Genomic DNA, 21,195 nt, shown 5'->3' on the forward strand with positions numbered 1-21,195 from the left:
TTAACCCTGATGTTTCCTGGCTTATCACATATCCTGCTGTGTAGTACAGGTCTAATGTGGAACAGGAACAGGCAAGGTAGAGACTGGGGAAGATGCTTGTGTGGTAGCCATTCACAAATACACAATTATATACAAATTAAAACTTTAATAACAGATGAGGCAAAGACAAGAAAGACACCACTGGAATGTGGACTAGAAATCATAAGTCCAGCGTAGAATTATTACACTAATCCACTATACAGTGGTTTTGTCATTTTACTCAACTTGTCACACTGTGCTTGACAGCACAACTCTAAATATCCAGTAAATATTACACTAGAGTCGACAAAATATTCTCTTAACTGGAAAAGTCAAAAGTCAAAGTCAGGCGTGTCATGGTTGGTCACGAGACAGAGCAACCCCAGCTCGTCACCTTCACTTTGGGATGTGTTCAGAGTGTCCCTCAGGTGTCAGCCTCTGCTGGTTTCTGCTCCGACTCTGAGCAGGGCTGCAGAGAGCACAGGATATTTTCCAGTGTCCACTGCTCCTCATGTAAGGCGTGCTCTTCCAGAGTGAACTGCCCCTGCTTGGTCCGGATCAACTCCTTCACGTGAGCACATGACGACAGAGCTGCAGAACAAAGGAACAGATTACTCTCGTGGTTGAGTTTCAGCAGGTATGATTCTGATTGGTTAGTTCAGTTTATTGACTTGCTGATGAGGAAAAAGAATGAATTCATCTCACCTTTTCCCAGGTCATCCACCAAGCTCCTGACATAAAATCCACCACCACATTCAATATCTGTTTGAAATGAAACAGTTTTAACTGTGGATAAGGATAATCAAAATAGCTACTAAAAAGACCAGACATTGAGAAGCCAGTATTACATAGAGAAAAGAAGAAATAGTGCATTAAGCAACAGGTGCTTACCAAGAGTGAAGAGGGGAGGTTTGAACTCCTGCAGGCTTAGGTTGTACACTTTGACTGGTCGGGCTGGTTTAGCCTCAACCTGGTGACCTTGCTTCAGCAGGACAGACAGACGCTGGCCATCTTTTTTCAGTGCAGAGTAGCTGAAGTGAGAAGAGATCATCAGTAAATCTCACCACACTGAAGATGACTGTCTTTCTTTAACTGTAAAGATCATGTGCACTGTTAAGTATACACTGTAATGTTCGAACTTCACGCTGTTTGTCTACATGAAGAGCCACCAGAAGGGGAAGTCACAGATGCACAACACAATAAACTGGAGTGGACCATAAACACGAAGGCAGTCTACAAGGGCCTGAGCCGGCTTTACTTCCCGAGGAGGCTCGGGTCCTTGAGGGACCAGATGCTCCAAATGTTCTATGAGTCTGTTGTAGCGAGCACCATCTTTTTTGCTGTGGTGTCCTGGGGTGCAGGCATCAAAGCAAAGGATGCAAATAGACTAAATAAACTCATTAAAAAGGCAGGGTCTGTTGTCGACTGGAGGAGGTGGCAAAACTGCTGGTGATCATGGACAATGTCACTCACCCCCTCTACAAAACTCCGGACAAGCTTAAGAGCAGCTTCAGCAGCAAACCCATTCAACCCTGCTACCTTAAAGAACGGCACAGGAAATCATTCCTACCTGGTGCCATTAGACTGTACAACGCCTCACAGCAATGCCAACAACACATAATTTACATTACCTATCATTTAAATTTGATCACTGTAACTAAAACTGCACCTTATCTCTCTTATCATGTACCTTAAAAATCCACTAAGTTCCACTTTGCTTGGCATTTAATCTTATTCTTGGAGCTGCTAAGCATCTTATTGTATATAGTCTATCTATCTATCCATCCATCCATCCATCCATCCATCACTGGGACCTCTAGAGGCTGCAGGGATCTCTGCATCCCAAGAAAGACCAGCCACATACTGAGGGTGTATTCATTTTAAAACTAGTCCAAGTTATATCCTAACTACCATCAGGTTAGGGATTTGACTATAAGGGTATAGACAAGTATTAGAACAAGTGGAACAGTCTGGTAAATTCAGAAAACTGCCTGACTTGTGCATGAAAGTTGTGCAGCAATTTCTGCTTACCAAAAATGTGCACCACTGTAAAATGTTTCCTTTAAGATGGAGCTGCATATGTAAATGCAAATGTCTGCATTATTTGCCTGGACTTTACCATTTTTCCCTTGTCCCAAGTCTGGGAGCTGAGACGTGAAAAAAATGGTACTTAACTGCTCATCATCAAAATACATCTGCAAGAATATTTCCCGACTTGTTTCCATTCACGCAGCTGCTGGACACAGATACAAAATGCTGCTACTTTCTTTCTACGGTGGGCTCTCCAATCTCAGATTGGAAGCTTTACTCACAGTGGAGGAACTTGCATGATTTCACCAGTGAAAGCTTTCAGCTTCTCCTCCAAGTCTAATCTGGTTATGTGTTCTGTGGGCAAAAATCACATAGACAACATCCTGTCAAAAAAAAATTTGCCGAGAGACAGAGTCCACACTTTGGACTGAGCTATTCAGATAAAATGATGTCATTTTTACTTCAACACTCACCAAAGTCTTTCTCCAGAATCACACTTCCAGAGGCATCAAGAGTATCTGTTGCCTTCCCCAGTTCTCCCACAGCAACATATTTCTGAAAAACACACACCAGTAAGTTGTTGAAATGTGCAAATATTCATGCTGCTCATTCTTAGCACTGAGGATTCAATTACAACAGGAGCAACAGGTCAAAGCATGCACTGCCAACAGTGAACTATACCTAAAGTCTTTACAACTATATACATACATACATACAGTATACATACATATATACATATATACACACACATAAATACATACATACATACATACATACATACATACATACTCACATACAATTCATCATATAATATGTCAATAATATGTTTATTTAGTCAAGTAATTTAGTTCACATACATCTGATGTTCAAACACAGAATGAGAATGTAGCAGTTATTGTAGGCCAGTCACAGAGAATATGAACAACTGGAGATCTTTTTGTTTCCCACTATACATTACATTAAATTTTGAAAATGAATAACTGAAATCATTTAAGAAATTCAAACATTATCATTTAAGCAGAACAATGTCAGGCTGGATACAGCTTTCTACAGCTTGGTTGTGTATCAACAGACTTTTGCCATTACTGTACATAAAGTGCAAACAAACTCACCTTAGACCCAGCCAACATTGTACTGAGCATTTTTGTGCCATTCCCAACACCAACAACTGAAAGACACAGAAACAATGTCAGACACTTATGATGTTCATTACACCCTACAATTTAAACATGTTGCACAAACAGAAGAACATACTGTTGATTCTGATCATTGGATAGTCTACAGCAGTGCCTCTGGGAATGTTTCACTCGTTTCATTACTTCATCCATGCCATTTATGATCCAGCAGATTTGGTCACATTTTCAGAAGACCTTTAATAAATGAATTACTGAATCAAACTTCATGAATGTTTTTTTTGTGAGGAAGTAGTTTGTGTTCCTCTCATTCATCACAGAAACATGAGAGCTGTAGAAATCACTGGAACTCAACACTGATGTGATGAACATGTTCTTTATAAGAGGATGTAAACTTGTGACCACGACTGTAGACATGTTGTGTTTTAGTGTGTTCACTCATTATGTGAAACTTCAATACTTTTCCAGTAAAAATAAACAGTCTTTGTTCTAAGTGCTGTATCGTAGTAAACTGGACAAATTTCAGTTTTTTGGAGTTGCCTCGCCTCTTATCCAAGAGACTTCTTCAGTTCTCTCTAGCTGGAGGTGCTGCAGGCTTTTAAAACATGTAAGTGTTAAGATTGGGCTTTCTTTTGTTGGGGAATGATGCCCTGTAGCGCATACTCAATCAATAATTTCATTTAATTTTATTGTAATCAATATTTGTTTGTTGATGATTGATGATGACTGAATAAAATATTTAAATACAAATGACATTTTTACGTTTTATTTTGTTATATTAATGGAGAACTATACATTACTAGTTAGATTAAATAAAAGATCATCGCTGACATACTTCCTTCCTTGCTGTCATGTCTAACCCTGTCACACATCCAGCTGTACACAGATATGCATCCAGCTGTGTAATGTAAATCACAACTCTGTCCCTGGAGAAAGCTTTTCCTTTCATATCTGCTCCACTTCAACCAGCTGAGGAAGGACTGACAGCACCAGCACTTGGACCGGCACCTGGACGGAATGAGACAGCTCCCTACCTAACACCCCGCTGGCAGAGCTGTCCAGCGTCCCTCCGTGGCCCATTTTCAGGCTCTGCTTCTTCCTCTTTCGTGGGTTTGGGTTTTTCACTCCAGCCTCTGAAACATGAGTGACACGAATATTTCACTGTTAGCTGTAAACACTTACAGCAGACTTCTGGTTCCGGCCCGTGTCGTGTTACCTTTGAGTAAAGCTTCTTTGAGCATATTTAACACGTCTGCAGATGTCGGTCCTTGTTTCTTATTAATCGCAAACAATCCATTTAAAGACTGTAGTTTAGACAGAGAACTGGCTACAGGACCCGCACTGTTGCTGATGTTGCCTGCCATGCTTGTTTCTGCCTCTTCGGTCGGTGCTCTTCTTCTACTGACGTATTTACCGACGTGTTGCTGTCTTCCGCCATCTGCTGGTACAACACCCTCATCATTGTGGGTTGTTTGCTTCTCGTTGTTTGGGCCCTGGGCTGAAATAACACAACACTACGAATATTTCATTACACAACCTTCTTCGTCCGGACAGTTCTGATGGATGCAAGAGCAGTAAAAAGTGAGTATCTGTCTGACCCTGACCCGGGACAAAGTTGAACTGCTGAAGGATTTTGGAAACTACGTTGACCAAGATGCTTTGCGCCGAAACGAACTTCCTAGTTACTTTGCCGCTTGGCTTCCTCTGCTGCCTGTCAGCTGTGTTTTCTACAACAATAACTGCAAGGAAGATAACTGTACTGCAGTCTGTGAGGTCTGTGTTTTTAATTTCAACTTTATATCCATGTTTTTACGGAAAAACTAACAGCCAACTGCACACGCCGTCGAACCGCGTGCAGACAGTGTTACAATAAGGGTGCGCGACACTGTCATTCAAAATTTGTCAATTTTAGCTTTTTTTATCAGAGAACTGAAGCATCTTCTAACTCAATAGACGCCATTTTCCAATACGGCACACATACAATTCCGTTAAGCAGCATCTGTTTCAGTTAGTTTTCTGCTTTTGTGTCACAGTGCCTGCTTCCGCCATCCAGCGAACATAAGTTAGCTGGCAGCTCAGTTCGTAAACTTTGAATTTCATGTGTCGAGTTGTTATTATGCTGGATCTTGCCGACTTGAAGAGGCGGCTCTAGAAGGTGTTGGTGTTTTAGTCGATATATAATGAACTCTAACCTGCTATAGTTTTAATGGCGGTTGTCTTAGTTGAGTACTTGCAAAGCCAATTTTACATCACAAAGTTAAGTTTTTTTAAATCCACTATCTACTAGTCATGGATTCTGATAGCCAGCTGATTTCAGTGCAATTTACAGTAGCTGCACTGTGTATTAGGTTAAAGGTCTTGTAGTCTTATTGTCTATTAGAGAGTCTCGGGACACTTTAAGTGCCTAACAAGTCTGATTGAGTGCTGTCTTCCTACTCAGAAACTGCACTGTTGGTAGATGAACCCAGCAGGAACCAGTCTATCAGAAGAAGTTTACCACTCAAGAATTTCAAGCAGTTTGGCCTCACAAAAGCCGCAGATTACTGTTGTTTTACTTTGGTCCTTCTGCAGTCTTGCTTCCACTTCCATTTATTTACACTGATTGTAATAAGTTGTAATGAAGAACCCCATGGGAAATACAGTTTGATGCAAGACACCAGATCTATTCAAACTCTGTCCTGTAGAATCTTTTATCAGTTTTATCATCTTACACTCACATCAGTCAAAGAAAAGCACCATATTGTTGCAATTTAATGGACTGAACATTGTAATGTTTGTTGCATGAAAAATTAAATGAAGGTTTAATCAATTCCCCAAATATTTACTGATTAATGTTTTGATGATAATCCTTTTAACCCTAGTCTGTAAATGAACTATTCTTCTCCAGCCAACAGATCACAGAGAAAAGAGGGAGTTGTGAAGTCAACCTTGTACATCTCAGAGGAAAAGGAGAGACCGGTAACCAGAATGGAGGATTTCAGACGGACGTACCTGCGTCTGTGTAAGGACGGAGGTGTGGAGCCTCAGGAGAGTGTCGTGGCTCAGCTCCAGGAGAACAGGGCTGCTCAGGGCTCCAGACTGGACCTGAGTGGACAGAGCCTGTCTGCAGATACCTGCTCTGTGCTGGCCAAGGCCTTACAAAAAGACACCATCTTTACAGAAGTGTCACTCAGTGACTGCATGCTCAGCGAGGAAGGTGTGTAGGTCTTCACACAGCCTCTATATGTACACAGGTGCATCTAAAAACAGATTTATATTTTATATTTTAATTCAAAAATAGAAACTTTCGTATATTCTAGATTCATAACACAAAGTGATTTATATCGGGTCTTGTTTTGTTTTGATTTTGATGATTACGACTCACAAACCATGAAGATAAAAATAATAAACTGAATATCTGAATATATTAGAATATTGCACAGAACCAATTAAAAAAGGATTTATAATACAGAAATTTCAACTTTCTGCGAAGTATGTTTATTTATGCACTCAATACTTGGTGGGGGCTCCTTTTGGACAAATTGCTGCATCAGTGCAGTGTGGCATGGAGGGGATCATCCTATGCCATTTTCCAGCACCGTAGAGTGTGATGGAAAATGTATGTGTCTTGCACATAAAGCACTCTTTTTTAAAAGGAATATGCACTCTTGATTGTGCTACTGAAACAGTTAAGGAGAGAGGAATAATTGGGAAGTATTTTAAAAACATAGTGAACAGATTGGAGAAATGTGTGGTGCGTGTGTGTGCCTGTGCCTGTAACCAGCACCACAACAGAAAAGTATGCAGTGTGTGTGCTGCCCACAGTCTCTCAGTTCATCCTAATGAAGAAACATGTCGCCATGTCTTTGAGAGCTCTTATTCATTGTTGGTAATGGTTTTGACTCTGCAAATGTGAGTTGATGACTATAAGTATGTACAGTGTAATGATTTACTGTATCTACTTCCATACTTGTCTATGACTCTCAGGTGCTACAGTTCTGCTGGCTGGACTGTTTGGCAACACAACCGTAAAAGTCCTGGATTTGAAGGTAACACTTGCAAAATTACACTGTTAACACTGCAAATCATGAATGGATTTTTTTTCTTGAAACATGAGCTGGTGCTCAAGTGCTTTATCGTAGTCAACTGGACTTGTTTTAGTTTCTCAAAGATGTAACCTCACATCCAAGAGGCTTCTTCAGTTCTAACTAACTAGAGGGGAGCTGCAGGCTTTTAAAATCTGTGTGGGAGTGTCTTTACACCATATGGGAGTGTCCTCACAGGTGGGGAAGTGTCTTTACACAGTGTGGGAGTGTCCTTACAGAGTCGTCAAGGACATGTCTGAGCTCTGAGTTTCAAAGTTGTTAGGGCCACTTGGGTCGTTGACCTGACTAGGCTTCATGTGAGTTTCTAATGCTAGGTGAGTCCAGGTGTGAATGGTTTTTAAAGTGTCTGTCTGGAGAGAACTCAGTACAGAATTGTAGTTGGGTGATAAGTGATGTCTTAGGCCACCTCCTCTGTTCAAAGACGGTTGTTCCAGTTTGACATAGATGGGTTCTTTTCTCCTCTTTCAAACCATCTGTTTTCTCTGGACAAGTTGTTCACATTGTTGTCCTCAAAGGAATGGTTTGTCTCCTTCAGATGTAAATGGACAGCAGAGTTTTGACCTGAGGAGTCGGCCCTCCTGTGTTCTGCCATTTGTTTATGGAGAGGTTGTTTTTTTCCCCCCACTGTACACATCTGTGCAGTCCTGGCTGCACTGAACATCCTGAACATCATAAACTACATTACTCTATTAATGTCTGGGTGTTTTGTTCTTAGGATGGACAAGTTTCTGCCTCAGTGTGTTGGCGGGTTCAACATGGACCGGGATATGATGTTTATTAAAAATCCTCCTGAGTCTTTCAGATGTTCCTGCAACATAAGAAATGACGATGTTACGTTTTCTCATCTCCTCCTCTCTGTCTGCTCTGGATCTTTTCGAGGTTCTGAGAAATGTGCAGTTTTGGTAGCCACAGGTTTTAAGTTCTCCCCTGATGTGCTTCCGTTCCTTCTCCTTCCTCTCTGTCTTGGTGGACACTGTCTAAGCGCAGTGGTTTAGGATTCTGATGACCTTTAGTTTGTGCTCCAGTTAGTGATGAGAGTCAAACAGCAAGTACTGATCTGTGTGTAGGTTTTCTGTTCACTGTTCACTGTTGAGGCTTTCCCTCAATGTGTACTGCTCAGTCCAAGAAGGGCAGATTGTCTCCACTGAAATCCTCCTGCTTGAACTTGATGTTATTATACACAGCATTAATATGTTCTGTGAAGGCTCCCACTTCCAAAGCCTGCAGCTCCCCTCCAGTTAGAACTGAAGAAGCCTCTTTGTTGAGAGGTGGGATGTCTTCAAGAAGTTCAGTTGCCTATAATAAAGCACTTAGAATTGTCATGACCTGAATGACTGAGAACCTTCATCAACAACTTAATGCAAAATATTGTTCACAGGGGAATAACTTAAGATCCAAAGGAGCTGAGGTGTTGGGAAGGTTGCTGGCACGTAACAAGACTCTGCATAGGTGAGAATAACGCCCTTCACACGAGAATATTACACTTACTTACTTGCTGCAACAGCAGGCATCAAGATGTAGAACATCCAATCGTGAGTAAGGAGTACTAACCAATCACAGCACTAAGGGACAGGATTAGGAGGTACACTGGGAACAGGAATTACCTGTTACTCCCATGCTACCCACATCAGTCTTGCGCTAATTAGTTTGAAGCCATACAGAGTTTTGTACTGTCAGATCTGCTCACAGTTGGTCAGAAAAATACTTACTAATGTTAAATGCTAATATATATTATTACAGACAGCTAATAAGTCATGTTATATATATAATAGGTCATTCCACCAAGAAAGGACACAATTTGATTTTTAATAAAATATAACCCCCCATGCAGCAACAGAGAACAAGTCCCCATCAACACAGTATGCTTCAAATGTGTGAATCTTCTTCGCAGGCTGGTGTTGGAGTGGAACGCTCTGGGGGTGTGGGATGAAGCTTTCTCGCTATTTTGTGAAGGTTTGGCCTCCAATAGCGTGCTAACACACCTGGACCTGCGCAATAATCAGATTCACCACCATGGAGCATCTGAGCTGAGCCTGGCACTTAAACACAACAAGACTTTGGAAGTTCTAGGTGACACATAATCACATAATATATAACTCATACACTTTGTAATCTTTCTTGTCTAGGTGTATAAGAATCTGTTGAACACTGACGTCAAAGTTCTTTTGTTTTTTATCAGAACATTTTTCAACTTGCAATTTAAATTGTTATTGTTATATTTGTTATCAACTAACCTCCAGGCCTGTATTAGTGATCTTCATTGCTTTGAAGTACATATGATGGTTCTAAGCAGTTAGTCCCATAGAGGTTGAGATTGGGGTCTTGGGCCTGAAGATCACATGATCCACAACAGTCATAGACATACAGAGATGCCATGTGTTTTGTCTACAGTGATCTAGAAAAAAGGTAATCTTTCTGTATTTACGTGTATGTGGCCTGACTGACTGATGGTCCGATGTGTTCACAGATCTGAGGTGGAACAACATTGGTCTGCTGGGTGGCAGGTCTCTGCTGGAGGCTCTGCAGAAGAACCAGAGCATAGTGCAGCTGGAGATGGCAGGGAACAACATACCTAGTGACACGCTCAGAGCCCTTGGTAGTGTGTGTGTGTGTGTGTGTGTGTGTGTGTCTTAATACTGCTTACCACATAATCAGTATTCAGTTCTTTGTACTGTGGAAGATGCAGTCACAAAACTTCACAAGTATGAAGCTGTGTTCAAATTGTAGGCTGACTTTTAAGATTTGTGTGGTTGATCCTATGAATACTCTTATAATACACAAGCAATGTAATCCTATTGCAGGATAGTCTCTAGTTTAGTGTGACCAAAATGTTTTATTCTCCACAGACAATAGTTTCTCCATAAAAAAAAAACAGTGGGCTTTACTTTTAACAGGACAAAGGGTATGATTTTTTTGTCCAGTTTCAGTCAACACAAGGCTTTTTTGCCACAATGTTATCTTCAGTTTATGAGATATACACCATGAAGACTGCTTGTGGGATACGGTTTGTTGTTACCTCAACTTCGGTCCTGCATTCAGAGGAGATATTAACCACTTCAGTTATAACCATCTGTGGTTTTAACTCCAACGGTATGGCTTCAATTTGAATAATATCTTGTTACACCTTACTTTACAGGGAACAGTATTAACACTACTATAATATGGATTTGAATGTGGTGCAGGTTATCACTTGGTGCCAACTGTTAGTATACCATCATCCACGTGGACCCATTATTCTCTCTTGGCACTCATTAACCTTTATCTTCTGTTGTCTCACCCTTTAAGAGCAAACCACAGGGCACAACATAGACAGACAGTCCACTCTGAGAGAGAACCGCAGCAGGAGCCAGGTCCTCAGCAAGGAGATTCATAAACTAAAGGAGGAGAAGGGTCAGCAGGTAAGCCTCACACTACAGAATGAAACAACTCCAACGCAGAACAGACTTCTGGTGGTGGAAAGCTGTTTGAAGAAAACACAGGAAAAACTTGTCCTAATGAGTATCTGGACATGCAGATATTTGCAGATGTTTTAAGGTTTGCTACCACTTAGTTTCACTGGAATGCCTCAACAGCTACAATGGATTGCCACCAAGTTTTGTGCAGATATTTATGGCCCTGACAGGAACAATTCTACCAACTCTGATGCTCTCCTAACACCTGCTCTTCTGGGACCCTGTGGTTAACATTTGGATAACTTTTTTTAAATTAAGTGTCACAACAGTTATGAATAGGAGCGCCCTGAAACTTTGAACAGATGTTCATTGTCCCCAGAAGATGGATCTTAATGACTTTGGTGATCCCCTTACTTTTCTTCTGTGCGACCTACAGGTGCTATGCTTCAAGCTTTCACACATTTTCATTATAAAATATTTCTGCATCCAATGGATGAATTAGCACACATTCATGGCCCCCAGATGATAAATCTCACTGATTTGGTAATCCTCCATTATTACTTGCACCAAAATGGTTGACACTTGACTTTTAGCAAAATATTTTTGGATTGCAGTTTGGTATAGATATCTATCAACCTGTAAAATATCTCAAAATCTACTTGTTAAATTGGTAAAAGTTATAGAAAAGTAGAAGTAGCACAGACATTCATGGGTCATTGACGATAAATACTTGTAATAGTTATGTAATGACTAATACTATGAAGTTAGATTACATAAGATTGGATACAGTTTAATTGATTGAGTTAACATGCTAAACTAAGATGATGAGCATAGTCAGCATTCTACTTGCTATATATTGGCATGATAGCATTTCCTTGTAACCATTTACCTCAGTGCCCCACTGTGTCTGAGATAAGCCTCAGGGAGTTACTAGCATGGCTGTAGCCTCTTAGTCCTGTTATATATTCACACACCTCACCATTAGTTTTTATCAGACTACTTTCTGCTAATCAGCTCTTAATAAGGCAAGATTGTATCTAGTCACAGAGGAGCATACACAACAGAACAGCAACACACCAGGACAAACTGACTTAAGACCTAAAGAAAGGATAATTATTTAGAGTTTGGCAGTATTTAAATTTATCAAGATTCCCTGAACTCCACATTTCACACTTGTACGGGAATCTGTTATTACATTAGGCTGCTTCTCAGTCAGCGTTTTCTTCTTTGGTGATGAGTGTGGTTGTTCCTCTTCTCTTTCAGTTCTTAAGCCTGATGGAGACCATAGACAGGCAGAGGGAGGAGATGGGACGTTCCAGCAGGTGAGTTGGGGTGTAACTGTGTGCAGTCATTGTCCATAAACAGAAGGAAAGGAAATAGATCCAGTGAAATGTATTAAAAGTCATTCTGCTCCAGTCTCAGTTTGTATCCATGACTTCATGACTATGAACTCGTTACTCTTTCTGTTTGATTAGGTCCACCTCCGTTCGGATAGACCAACTCCAGGAAGCTCTGAATGAGAGGAAGTCGGCTGTCAACTCTCTAACTGCCAAGTAAACATTTCATTTTCCTTCACTCCATATTCACAATGAAGAAGAAAAGCACAGTGTAGGTTTCGTGTATATTATAAGTCATAGTAATATTTTTTTAAGTAAAGCATAAGGTTGCCTGAAGGACGCCAGTGTAAACTGCAGTGTGCACATCACTGACCCAGCCCTCCTGAAACACCCATACATACTAAATATTGAATCAGGCACTTTGAGGGGCAACTACTATTGGTTACTGAAGGTAACTACAGTACAACTTCTGCCAAAAGCTTATATTCATTCACTCCTTCTACGATCTCAGGACAGTATATTCTGTATCTCCCACCCAGGTACACTGCTAAACATGCTCAGAGAAAATCTATCTATCTATCTATCTATCTATCTATCTATCTATCTATCTATCTATCTATCTATCTATCTATCTATCTATCTATCTATCTATCTATCTATCTATCTATCTGTCTATCTGTCTATCATACATCATAGGACTGCAAGCTATGTAAGATGACAAAGATCCTCTTTCTAGTAAGGTCAACCTGGAACTGACATAATAACACACCTTGAAGTCTTCGTTCTCCTGAGTGCATTAGACATATCCTCATCTTCAGTCATCACAGTAAGACAGTAACTCTGATTGTATGATGTTGTTCAGACTGCAGATGACAGAGGCTGCCCTCGCCCTCTCTGACCAGAAAAACCACAACATGGGAGAGCTGCTGACAAGAGTGAAAGCTGAGACAGAAGACCTGAGGGAGCGACAGAGTAGAGAGAGGAAGAAAGAACAAGAGGTAAGGACACATGAGAGGAGAGATAACACTGGAACAAGTCATTACACCTCAGAGATTAAGACACATGTCAGCGTTCATGTCAAAGGAATTTAGATTCAACTATATAAAGTTGTGCATGGTAAGACAGTGAGCAGACACTGAAACTAAACCTCTTATGCCTGGCTTAACAAAGCTGCTCATGTCATCTACCTACCTAATTGATAGACATATAGAACCGTTTGCTCCCTGGTCCCCCTTGTCATCATTTGACCCATTCAAGTGTTTGCTAATGCAAAAAGCTTTTGTGCTGCATCCTTGATTTTTGAATGCAACTGTTCTTAACAATATTCTGCTGTTTGTTTTGGTTTTCTGTTAATTATTGTGCATGCATTTATTCTGTTTTTAGCTTACTATTACATCATTGAAAATGAGGGCAAGCCCTCGATGAATCTTCAAGATATAAATAAATGTTGAATTTAAAGGAAACTTGGATTTAACCAGATAATGTTATGTATGAGTGTAAAGTTTTATTACATTTCATATCTTCAATTTACTTCTTAGATGAACCTGGGTAGTATTGCTGAAATCAACCTTGTGATACCAAGAAAAAGAAAATCATTATTATTATTATTATTATTATTATTATTATTATTATTATTATTAATAATAATAATAATAATAATAATAATAATAATAATAATAATAATAATAATAATAATAAAGTATAGTGACTGGTGTATGTTTGCTGATACAAGCTGACAAAACCAAAATAAAATAATCTGTGCTTGCTGTGGTAATGCTGTCACAATGTGTTTCCATCATGTAGGACAGTGCACTCAGAGAGGGCAAACTCCTCAGAGAGATCCATAACCTGACAGAAACCAACGTCCAGCTCAAGAGTAAAGTAAGAGTCATGTCTGTTCAAAACATTGTGAATTTATGTCAGAGCATGTTGAGTGCACACACACACACACACACACACACACACACACACACACAGACCAAAGCTGTATTCTGAGCACTGTAAGATGCCTAATTGTGTGTTAGGTGGAGGAGATGGAGCGCAGGTGTAAGTCTCAACAGCAGCAGATCTTTGACCTGAAGCAGGAGCTGACCAACAGCACAGCAGAGCTAAAGCTGCGTCTAACACAGACAGAAGGTAAGCACACACATATGAATCACAGAGGTCTTTATTACAGAAAATATCATTTTTTCACTTTCCTCTATGTCAACCTCTGACAGAACGTCTGGAAATAGAGAAGAGAAGGTCCAAGCAGGCTCTGGAGGACATGGACAGTCTCCGACAGAAGGAGGTAGCCTTTCTCTGTTACTCTCATAGTGCCCTCTAGTGGCAACATGGAATTACATGTTTCTCTACTATTATTTTCTATTCTCTATTATTCATCATGAAACAGGCAGTAGTTATCACTTTTGTATAAATTGTCCAATCTTTCCTTGATATACCATTGATTGGATCGCTACTCTACACACTCTCTACTCTAACTACCATTTTTGTGTGTGGTCATTGCACTGTGTTCTGTGACAATCTTTCTTTGATTTTCTTAAAATGTTCATGGTGTGCTCTCGTCTCAATATACTTCAAACTATCGTGTAATCAGTGAGTGTTCTTTAGTGCCACACATTGGACACAGGACGTCACATTGACCTCTTTAGCACAGTGATAATAGAACATGACTTTGGTAAGGAGTATTCAACGATCTTCCTGCTGGGCCGGGGCTGGTGTATGCACACAGTCCCACAGGGGTATGAGGGCCTGTACATCACTTCTTGCAGTTTTTTTTATTAAAGACTTGAACTCTTCATGCTTCTTGTGCTTGGTAATAGCGTGCATATGCAGTTAGTTTCTGTACAACCACTTACAGCCCCAACTAATTTGTTTGGCTCGTTCAAGTCAGGTGTTGGACTTGAATCCCCTCTTTCTTAGTGAGTTTTATAGAACAGGCCCCAGGATGTCACTGCAGGCCTTCCCAACCACAGCTCAGTTAACTCTCAATCAACAATATGCTCAACGACAAAACATTTACATTACACATGGTCAGCAGGTTTTTGCAGACACGCATTTGCCATGTTGAGAGATTATCAAGCAGCTGACCTCAAATGCTAAAATTGTACATCTTAATAGGTGGAGCATGTGACTCGACATCTAGAAGAGAGTGAGAGAGCTCTTCAGGAACGCATCTTCAAAATGGAGGGACAGCGGATACAACTGGAAGAGGTTAGAGTTTCTATGTTTAAGAGACACATGCACACAATCAATGAAATATATGCAGTGAGTCAACAATAACTAACTAACAGCTAACAGGTCATAGTTATTTTAAAGCCCCAAAGCCGGATTTCCTGCAGTTTCCCCTTAAATGTGTTTCTGATGTAGGTGAAAATTGGCAGACCACCTGCACTGTGAGCTACATAACTCTATACATAAAAACTTTACATAAACTGACCACAAGCAGCTGGTGTTAGTTGCCAAAGACTGGATTGAGGCTGTATATGACGTGTGGAAGTTTCCCTAACTGTAACTGACCAAACAGCGGAGTTATTCAAATCCACAAGTTGATTCCTCATCACCTGGGAATTTCCCAGTTTTCAGGTAAAGCTGTGGTTGAATCAAAAACAAATTTGATCTACACTGTAGGTGAAGAGGTACAGTTGGTGGACACAATGAGATAAACATCTTTCCACTGTAATGTTCTCCAACACAATAGTCCTGCATTTTGGATTATCATTTCCACATGAAATTGCTGTCAAATTAACTGGTTTTAATCTTTATGGACACCTTCAGCACCGAGTGAGAAGCACTGCTGAAACTTCCAGTCCAGCTGCACTGTTAACATAATGTCATAATGTCTGTCTGTTGTAGGAACTGAGTAAAGCTAAAGCAGCATGTGTAACAGAGAAAGCCCAGGCTGAAGAGGAACTGGGCAGAGTGAGAGCTCAAGTGCGTTTAGAGGAGGTGAGTTGGAAAATCTGCTACTACACCTACATTTACATATATTCACTGGCTTGACATGTATTTGTTTTTTTTAAAATACAAATTGAGTATTGAATTCACTAGAACTTTATCTGGTTGATCAGGTGTACCTTTTATCAGATAGTTATTATTATACTAAAATCACTCAACCCTAAAATCAACTTTGGTTGGCTGAAACACTAAAAGAGATCAGCAGCAGAACATGTATCTGACACATTCATTAATTAAGTCACTATACTGGAATTCTAAACTTTAGTAGAATACCTTGAAAATATAAATTCTCAACAAATACCAAAAATTGACATATGTGGGCATAACATCATTTTTATTAAAAGATAGATCTACCGTGAGTTTAGCACAACATTATTTAACTTAATTTACCTCTGACAACTCAGCTGTCTGAGACTCTTCTGGCCCGATGCCTCTGAGGAGGATGGGCTTAATGTTACGATTACAAATGGCTGCTGGGCCAACAACAGGATTACACTCATCGACAACCTCGTTTAATACTTGAGTGATGTTGAAACAGGAGCTGTCACCTGCAGTGGAGACGGAATGTCGCTCCTTCAGGTGATTGGCCAAATTTGTTGCGTTACCACCTTTTGTTAGCACTGCTGTGTACCATGGTTTGTTAATGGTCCTGTTTGTATCCTTTGCCTTTCCTTGTGTGTTTCAAGCAAAACCCATCATGGAGGCTCTGCAACTTCCCATTAGTGTGAATACTACTCGGAAGACAAACATGCAGAACTTATTTGAAATGCCAACAGACACATTTTGGAGTGAACCAAAGCAGTGTTAATGTTTTGGTTTTTTTTGGGGGGGGGGCTTTTATTGGCTCTATTTTTATACAACAGCTGGAGATAGGAAACAGGATGGGAGAGAGGGGGAGTGACACGCAGCAAAGGCCCCAGGCTGGGAATCGAACCTGGGGCCGCCGTAGCGAGGACCAAGCCTCTGCATATGGGATGCCTGCTCTACCAACTGAGCTAAACAGTGCCCAGTAGTGTTAAAGTTTGATAGTCAGTCATAGTTATGATTAGATTGAAATGCCACAAAGACATTATTTCTACCAGGAAACACAAAGGAAAAAGACAGGGACAGGTCAACAGTATTCTGATTGTAGTTCTTACTTGTTTAAATTCATTTGTATTTCCTTACACATTTGTATTTCCTTGTCTCTGGAAAGCAGTGCTGATCCTGAGTGGATTATCAGACAGTTGTTACTTCCACCTTTGTTTCCCATGAGTAGCAGGAGCATCTATCGACACTGGAGGAAAAGCTTCGCTTGGTGCGTTCCTCCCTGCAGGAGGCACAGCTCCACTGCTCCCAGCACAAACAGACCATCTCTGAGCTGCAGGTGAAGAACAGCCAGCAGAGCATCGAGATGGACGGTCTACGGCGAAGGATAGAGGAGCTTCAGCAGGTCAGGACCCACCAGCTGCCTGGTACATTCACTATGTGGAGGCATCATTATATTCCATATGTGACTCCTGTGTATGAACTACAGATATGTGATATGTCAAGCTACAGTATCCTGAAGTAAAGGAGTCCTAAACTCAGTAAAACTCCCTCTCCCTCTGAGTGTGTGTAATCTGAGCTTCATGTTGTTTGGTAGCTGCACTGGCCACATGTGCATGGTAGTGCCGGTGATCCCCTCTTTGTCCTCACCACATCTGAAAATATGCAAGGTGACAAAAGGCTATGTAGTAACAGAATCTTGATTCGAGCTTGATCTGTCTGGCCTAGTTTGTTAGTTTGATCTGAGTTTTGACCAGATTACTGTTGCCAGACAGTAAACTTCTCTTCCACAGTCCACATGTGCACAGACAAAGAACCAGATATCTTGTGTTCATCTTTTAAACGATTAATGATTCAATCAGGAGAGTGAAAATTGTCTACTGCAACTGCAACTGCATCATCTGTGTCATCTATGAGAAAATAAAAGGGGCTTTTATATGCAGACAGATGCTGGACCACCAAAATAACTCTTTACTCTTTGTGGTGTGTTGTTGCAGGAGCTGTCGGGTAAGGACCAGGAGAAAGTGGCTGAGGTGAGCCGGGTGAGGGTGGAGCTGCAGGAGCAGATTGGACATTTACATGCAGAGAGGACGGCACAGGGAGGACTCAAAGAGAAGATTAGCGCTCTGGAGAGAGAGCTTAAAGGTGGAACACTTCTCTGTCTTTTTCTTTATGTCTTTAATCCAGAAAAAAACAACTTCTTTTTCTAAAGAAGTAATTTGATAGTAGAGGCATGAGGTCCATAATGCAAGATAAAACAATACGTTTTAAGTGAATAGAGACAACCAACATTCTACGTTTTTAGAAAAAACAAGCACTTGGCTGGTTTATTCAGAACACAGTGTTTTGTCATTTAACCAAGTCAGACATTGTAGATTTCACATGCATCATATGTGATATCTGAAATGTTTCCTGTGCAGCTGTATTTCATACCTTTCTCACTTTGTCGCTTGCTGTCCTGCAGTACTAAGCAGTAACCACAGGGAGGCACTCCTGGACAAAGAGAGTGAGATGACATCAATGCTGGAGAAGCTGCGACTGAGAGAGGCAGAGATCCAGAGGATGAGGGAGGACGAGGCACAAAGAGCCAGCTACCTGCAGAGCGCCATTCTCACCTATGTTCAGGGCTCCCCTCTGGGACACTACAGCAGCACCAAGAAATGACCCTGACACCTCCACACCCCCTCTACAAGGTGCACAAGCAGTCTTGAAAAAAAGGCTTTAAAAAGGGGTGGACACCTTGTTCCTAATCCCAGGTGATTCAACTCAGCAGAGCAAGTCTCATCTACAAGTCCCAGCAGGTCTACCTAGTTTAAAGGAAGAGGTGGTCATCTTGCTTACATCATCAGTGAAATCTTAAAAGAAAATTCAGCTTCATTATTACAGCTTCAGTTTTATTTTCATGCGTTGTTCATCATTTCTATCAGTCATGATAACATTATAGTCACTGATGTAAAAGCTGGCGTGACACAGTGAGGAAGTTCAGCCAATCAGCGCAAGCAGTCCAAAGACGGGCTAGAAACAGGAGAACTTTTACTAGATGTTTAAACGACTTCTGGAATTAAAAGTAAAAGTGAGTGCAAAAACTGTTGGCAAAGCTGTAGGAGGAAGTGGCTCGGTTTTGATTATGATTCTACTCTTCTTAGAGTTTAGCTAACTGCTGCCTGACCTCCTGGTCCGCCACAGTCTCTGACCTGTTCTGGTGTAATGCTTTTGAGGGCTGTTTCCATTGTCTGGAGAAACAGTTGGCTAATCACAGATTTGTAAATTGAAGTAAGAATGGGTATGCCATCCTCCTACACTTGCTAACTACTCAGCAACAACACAAAAATGGCAGCAGGTTCACACACAGTACAATTTGTTCGAAGTCCACTGCTAGAAATAACAACTCTTAATAGTTCTTCGATTCTTGACGAAAAACAAAGCAACCACTCCCACAGCTTCTGGACTGCAGATGACATCAGAGGGACAGACACCTCACTCGCTTACTGACCCTGTGTTCCAGTCACAATAATGGTCGGAGTTTCCTGGCCAAAATTTCCAGTTTTCAGCCTCTAAGTGTTTCAGGTACAAGACACCAAATGTAGACAACAGCTTGTGAAGTCAGGGTAGAAAGATCTGTTGAGAGTTAATGACCAGGATTCAGACTTTGTACTTTTTGTTGTCAGTGGTGGCAATGTTTGGGTTCCCAGTTGTCTGGAGCACAGCCTAACATACTGATTGGCGAGGGTGAACAAAAAAAAAAGATCCATGAAAAGCTGGAGCTACACTTCGGTGCTAGGCAACACTGTCAGTCAGCAGCAATGTCACATTCTTAACTCAGCACTCTGACAATGCACAAGGACAACATGCTGATGATGAGCGTTATAATGTTCATACCATCTTCAGCATCTTAAATTAGCATGCTAGCACCCTGACATTTCCAAATCTCATTTGCTAGTTTTCAAAATCTATTTGATGCAATCCATCAAATAGGTACTGACATTCAGTCTAGACCAAAGTGGAGGACAGACCAACCGATATCACTTTATCTAACTCCATACTGCAAGCAAGGCTGAAAGCTACTGGCCTGACATCCAAGACATCTGCTGAAGATATTCAAGGCCCACAGAGGATGAATATTGCATGCCTGATGTCATCAGAGACATTTAAGATCATTAGACAAATTCAGCACATTAATTGAACAGTTCAGAAAATGAAAAGCAGTTATAATGTCCTCACCCTCAAATGAAAGTCGGGTGAAGTTTCTGAAGTTTCACAGTAAGACAGTTTGGCAGCATTCTTCTAGAGCTGTCTTTGCAAATCGATTTGGGATCGCCAGGCTTCCAAAGACTTGGATTAAGGTGCACAAGTTGTGTGAAGCCATTTTATGCAACTCTGTTTTGCCATGAAGCTGTCAGAAATGATTTGTTCACTACAAAACTTAAACCAAAAATGAAGATTCAGTCATCATCTCCTCGTCAAGTTGGGTTAACTACTCCTTTTTGAAGGGGCCAAAGACCCTGTTCTATTGCCCCCCTCTTGGCAAAATTGGTAGTGGTCCTCCGAACATGTCAGTAATCAGTGTTGTTTATTGAGTCCAGCTCTTTTATGTTGCTGTGTGTAATGACCACTTAAGCGCCTAACGGTTGGTACCAGTGCGTTGGACTTTGACCCTTTTTTTGCTAGCTGGATGAGATTACTGCCAGTCTCAAATCAGCCTGTTTTATCTCTGCTCACAGTCAAAATTCAGAGTAAGAGATGTTTTTACACATTAAAAGAGATCTAAATCCTGTCATTTTTAAAAAAGTATGTTATTTCTCCTCAAATAAAAAAGTATTTTAAACATCAAACTGAAAGAAAACAATAAGTGCTATTGCATCTTAATTATAGTCTGTCTTATTCCATCCTGATTCTAATGTGCTCCAATCATTGCCAAATGATCTCCATTTTTTATTTTTATATATATATTAAATATACACACATATATATATATACATATATGTGTGTGTATGCAGTATACATATTTCATATGTATATACATTAAATTTGTTCTTTTGAAAGATTAATGTTGCATTATTGTTCTTCAGGTGTGGATGATTTGGATTCATCTTTCATTCTATTAAACAGATAACATACATGGTGTTCAGTGTGGTGTGTTGGTGGGGTGGGGATGTATGAGGTCACTGGGTCTTGAAATTTGCAGCCAAAGATCAATAATTGTCAAGATAGTTCT

The 21,195-nt window shown here is 40.6% G+C and overlaps 2 protein-coding genes across 3 annotated transcripts; one reads left to right on the forward strand and one right to left on the reverse strand.

The window, feature by feature from the left end:
* Positions 1 to 125: 125 nt before the first annotated feature.
* Positions 126 to 4,574, reverse strand: trub1 (TruB pseudouridine (psi) synthase family member 1). Its single transcript, XM_037081121.1, has 8 exons — positions 4,399 to 4,574; positions 4,217 to 4,315; positions 3,162 to 3,217; positions 2,523 to 2,604; positions 2,331 to 2,403; positions 910 to 1,049; positions 724 to 780; positions 126 to 609 (listed from the first exon to the last, which is right to left on the reverse strand). Exons 1-8 carry the CDS (start codon positions 4,544 to 4,546, stop codon positions 443 to 445), a joined length of 822 nt encoding a protein of 273 aa, XP_036937016.1. The 5' UTR covers positions 4,547 to 4,574; the 3' UTR covers positions 126 to 442.
* Positions 4,575 to 4,726: 152 nt separating this feature from the next.
* Positions 4,727 to 21,102, forward strand: lrrc45 (leucine rich repeat containing 45). 2 transcript variants are annotated; one of them, XM_037081097.1, is made up of 18 exons: positions 4,727 to 4,763; positions 6,070 to 6,378; positions 7,149 to 7,210; positions 8,646 to 8,716; positions 9,159 to 9,337; positions 9,735 to 9,863; positions 10,553 to 10,665; positions 11,923 to 11,981; positions 12,135 to 12,212; positions 12,859 to 12,994; positions 13,800 to 13,877; positions 14,021 to 14,132; positions 14,216 to 14,286; positions 15,117 to 15,209; positions 15,852 to 15,944; positions 17,212 to 17,385; positions 17,978 to 18,125; positions 18,445 to 21,024. In XM_037081097.1, the coding sequence occupies exons 1-18, from the start codon at positions 4,742 to 4,744 to the stop codon at positions 18,642 to 18,644; spliced, it is 2,127 nt and encodes a 708-aa protein (XP_036936992.1). In that variant the 5' UTR covers positions 4,727 to 4,741; the 3' UTR covers positions 18,645 to 21,024. The 2 variants fall into 2 exon arrangements, with proteins under 2 accessions (XP_036936992.1, XP_036936993.1); XM_037081098.1 differs by lacking the exon at positions 4,727 to 4,763 and adding an exon at positions 4,829 to 4,955 and having other exon boundaries at positions 18,445 to 21,102.
* The last annotated feature ends 93 nt before the right edge of the window (positions 21,103 to 21,195 follow it).

This window comes from Acanthopagrus latus, chromosome 20 (genome assembly GCF_904848185.1).
Source record: "Acanthopagrus latus isolate v.2019 chromosome 20, fAcaLat1.1, whole genome shotgun sequence".
NCBI lineage: Eukaryota > Metazoa > Chordata > Actinopteri > Spariformes > Sparidae > Acanthopagrus > Acanthopagrus latus.

Bases quoted from the DNA above. Each gene is read 5' to 3' on its own strand.
- trub1 (XM_037081121.1), bottom strand. From the start codon at position 4,546: ATGGCAGGCAACATCAGCAACAGTGCGGGTCCTGTAGCCAGTTCTCTG. The intron at 4,316-4,398 runs GTAACACGACAC...CTCATGTTTCAG, and splicing joins CAAAGAAGCTTTACTCAAAG to AGGCTGGAGTGAAAAACCCA. The intron at 2,605-3,161 runs GTGAGTTTGTTT...TGTGTTTTTCAG, and splicing joins CAATGTTGGCTGGGTCTAAG to AAATATGTTGCTGTGGGAGA.
- lrrc45 (XM_037081097.1), top strand. From the start codon at position 4,742: ATGGATGCAAGAGCAGTAAAAA. The intron at 7,211-8,645 runs GTAACACTTGCA...TATTGTTCACAG, and splicing joins TAAAAGTCCTGGATTTGAAG to GGGAATAACTTAAGATCCAA. The intron at 10,666-11,922 runs GTAAGCCTCACA...CTTCTCTTTCAG, and splicing joins AGGAGGAGAAGGGTCAGCAG to TTCTTAAGCCTGATGGAGAC.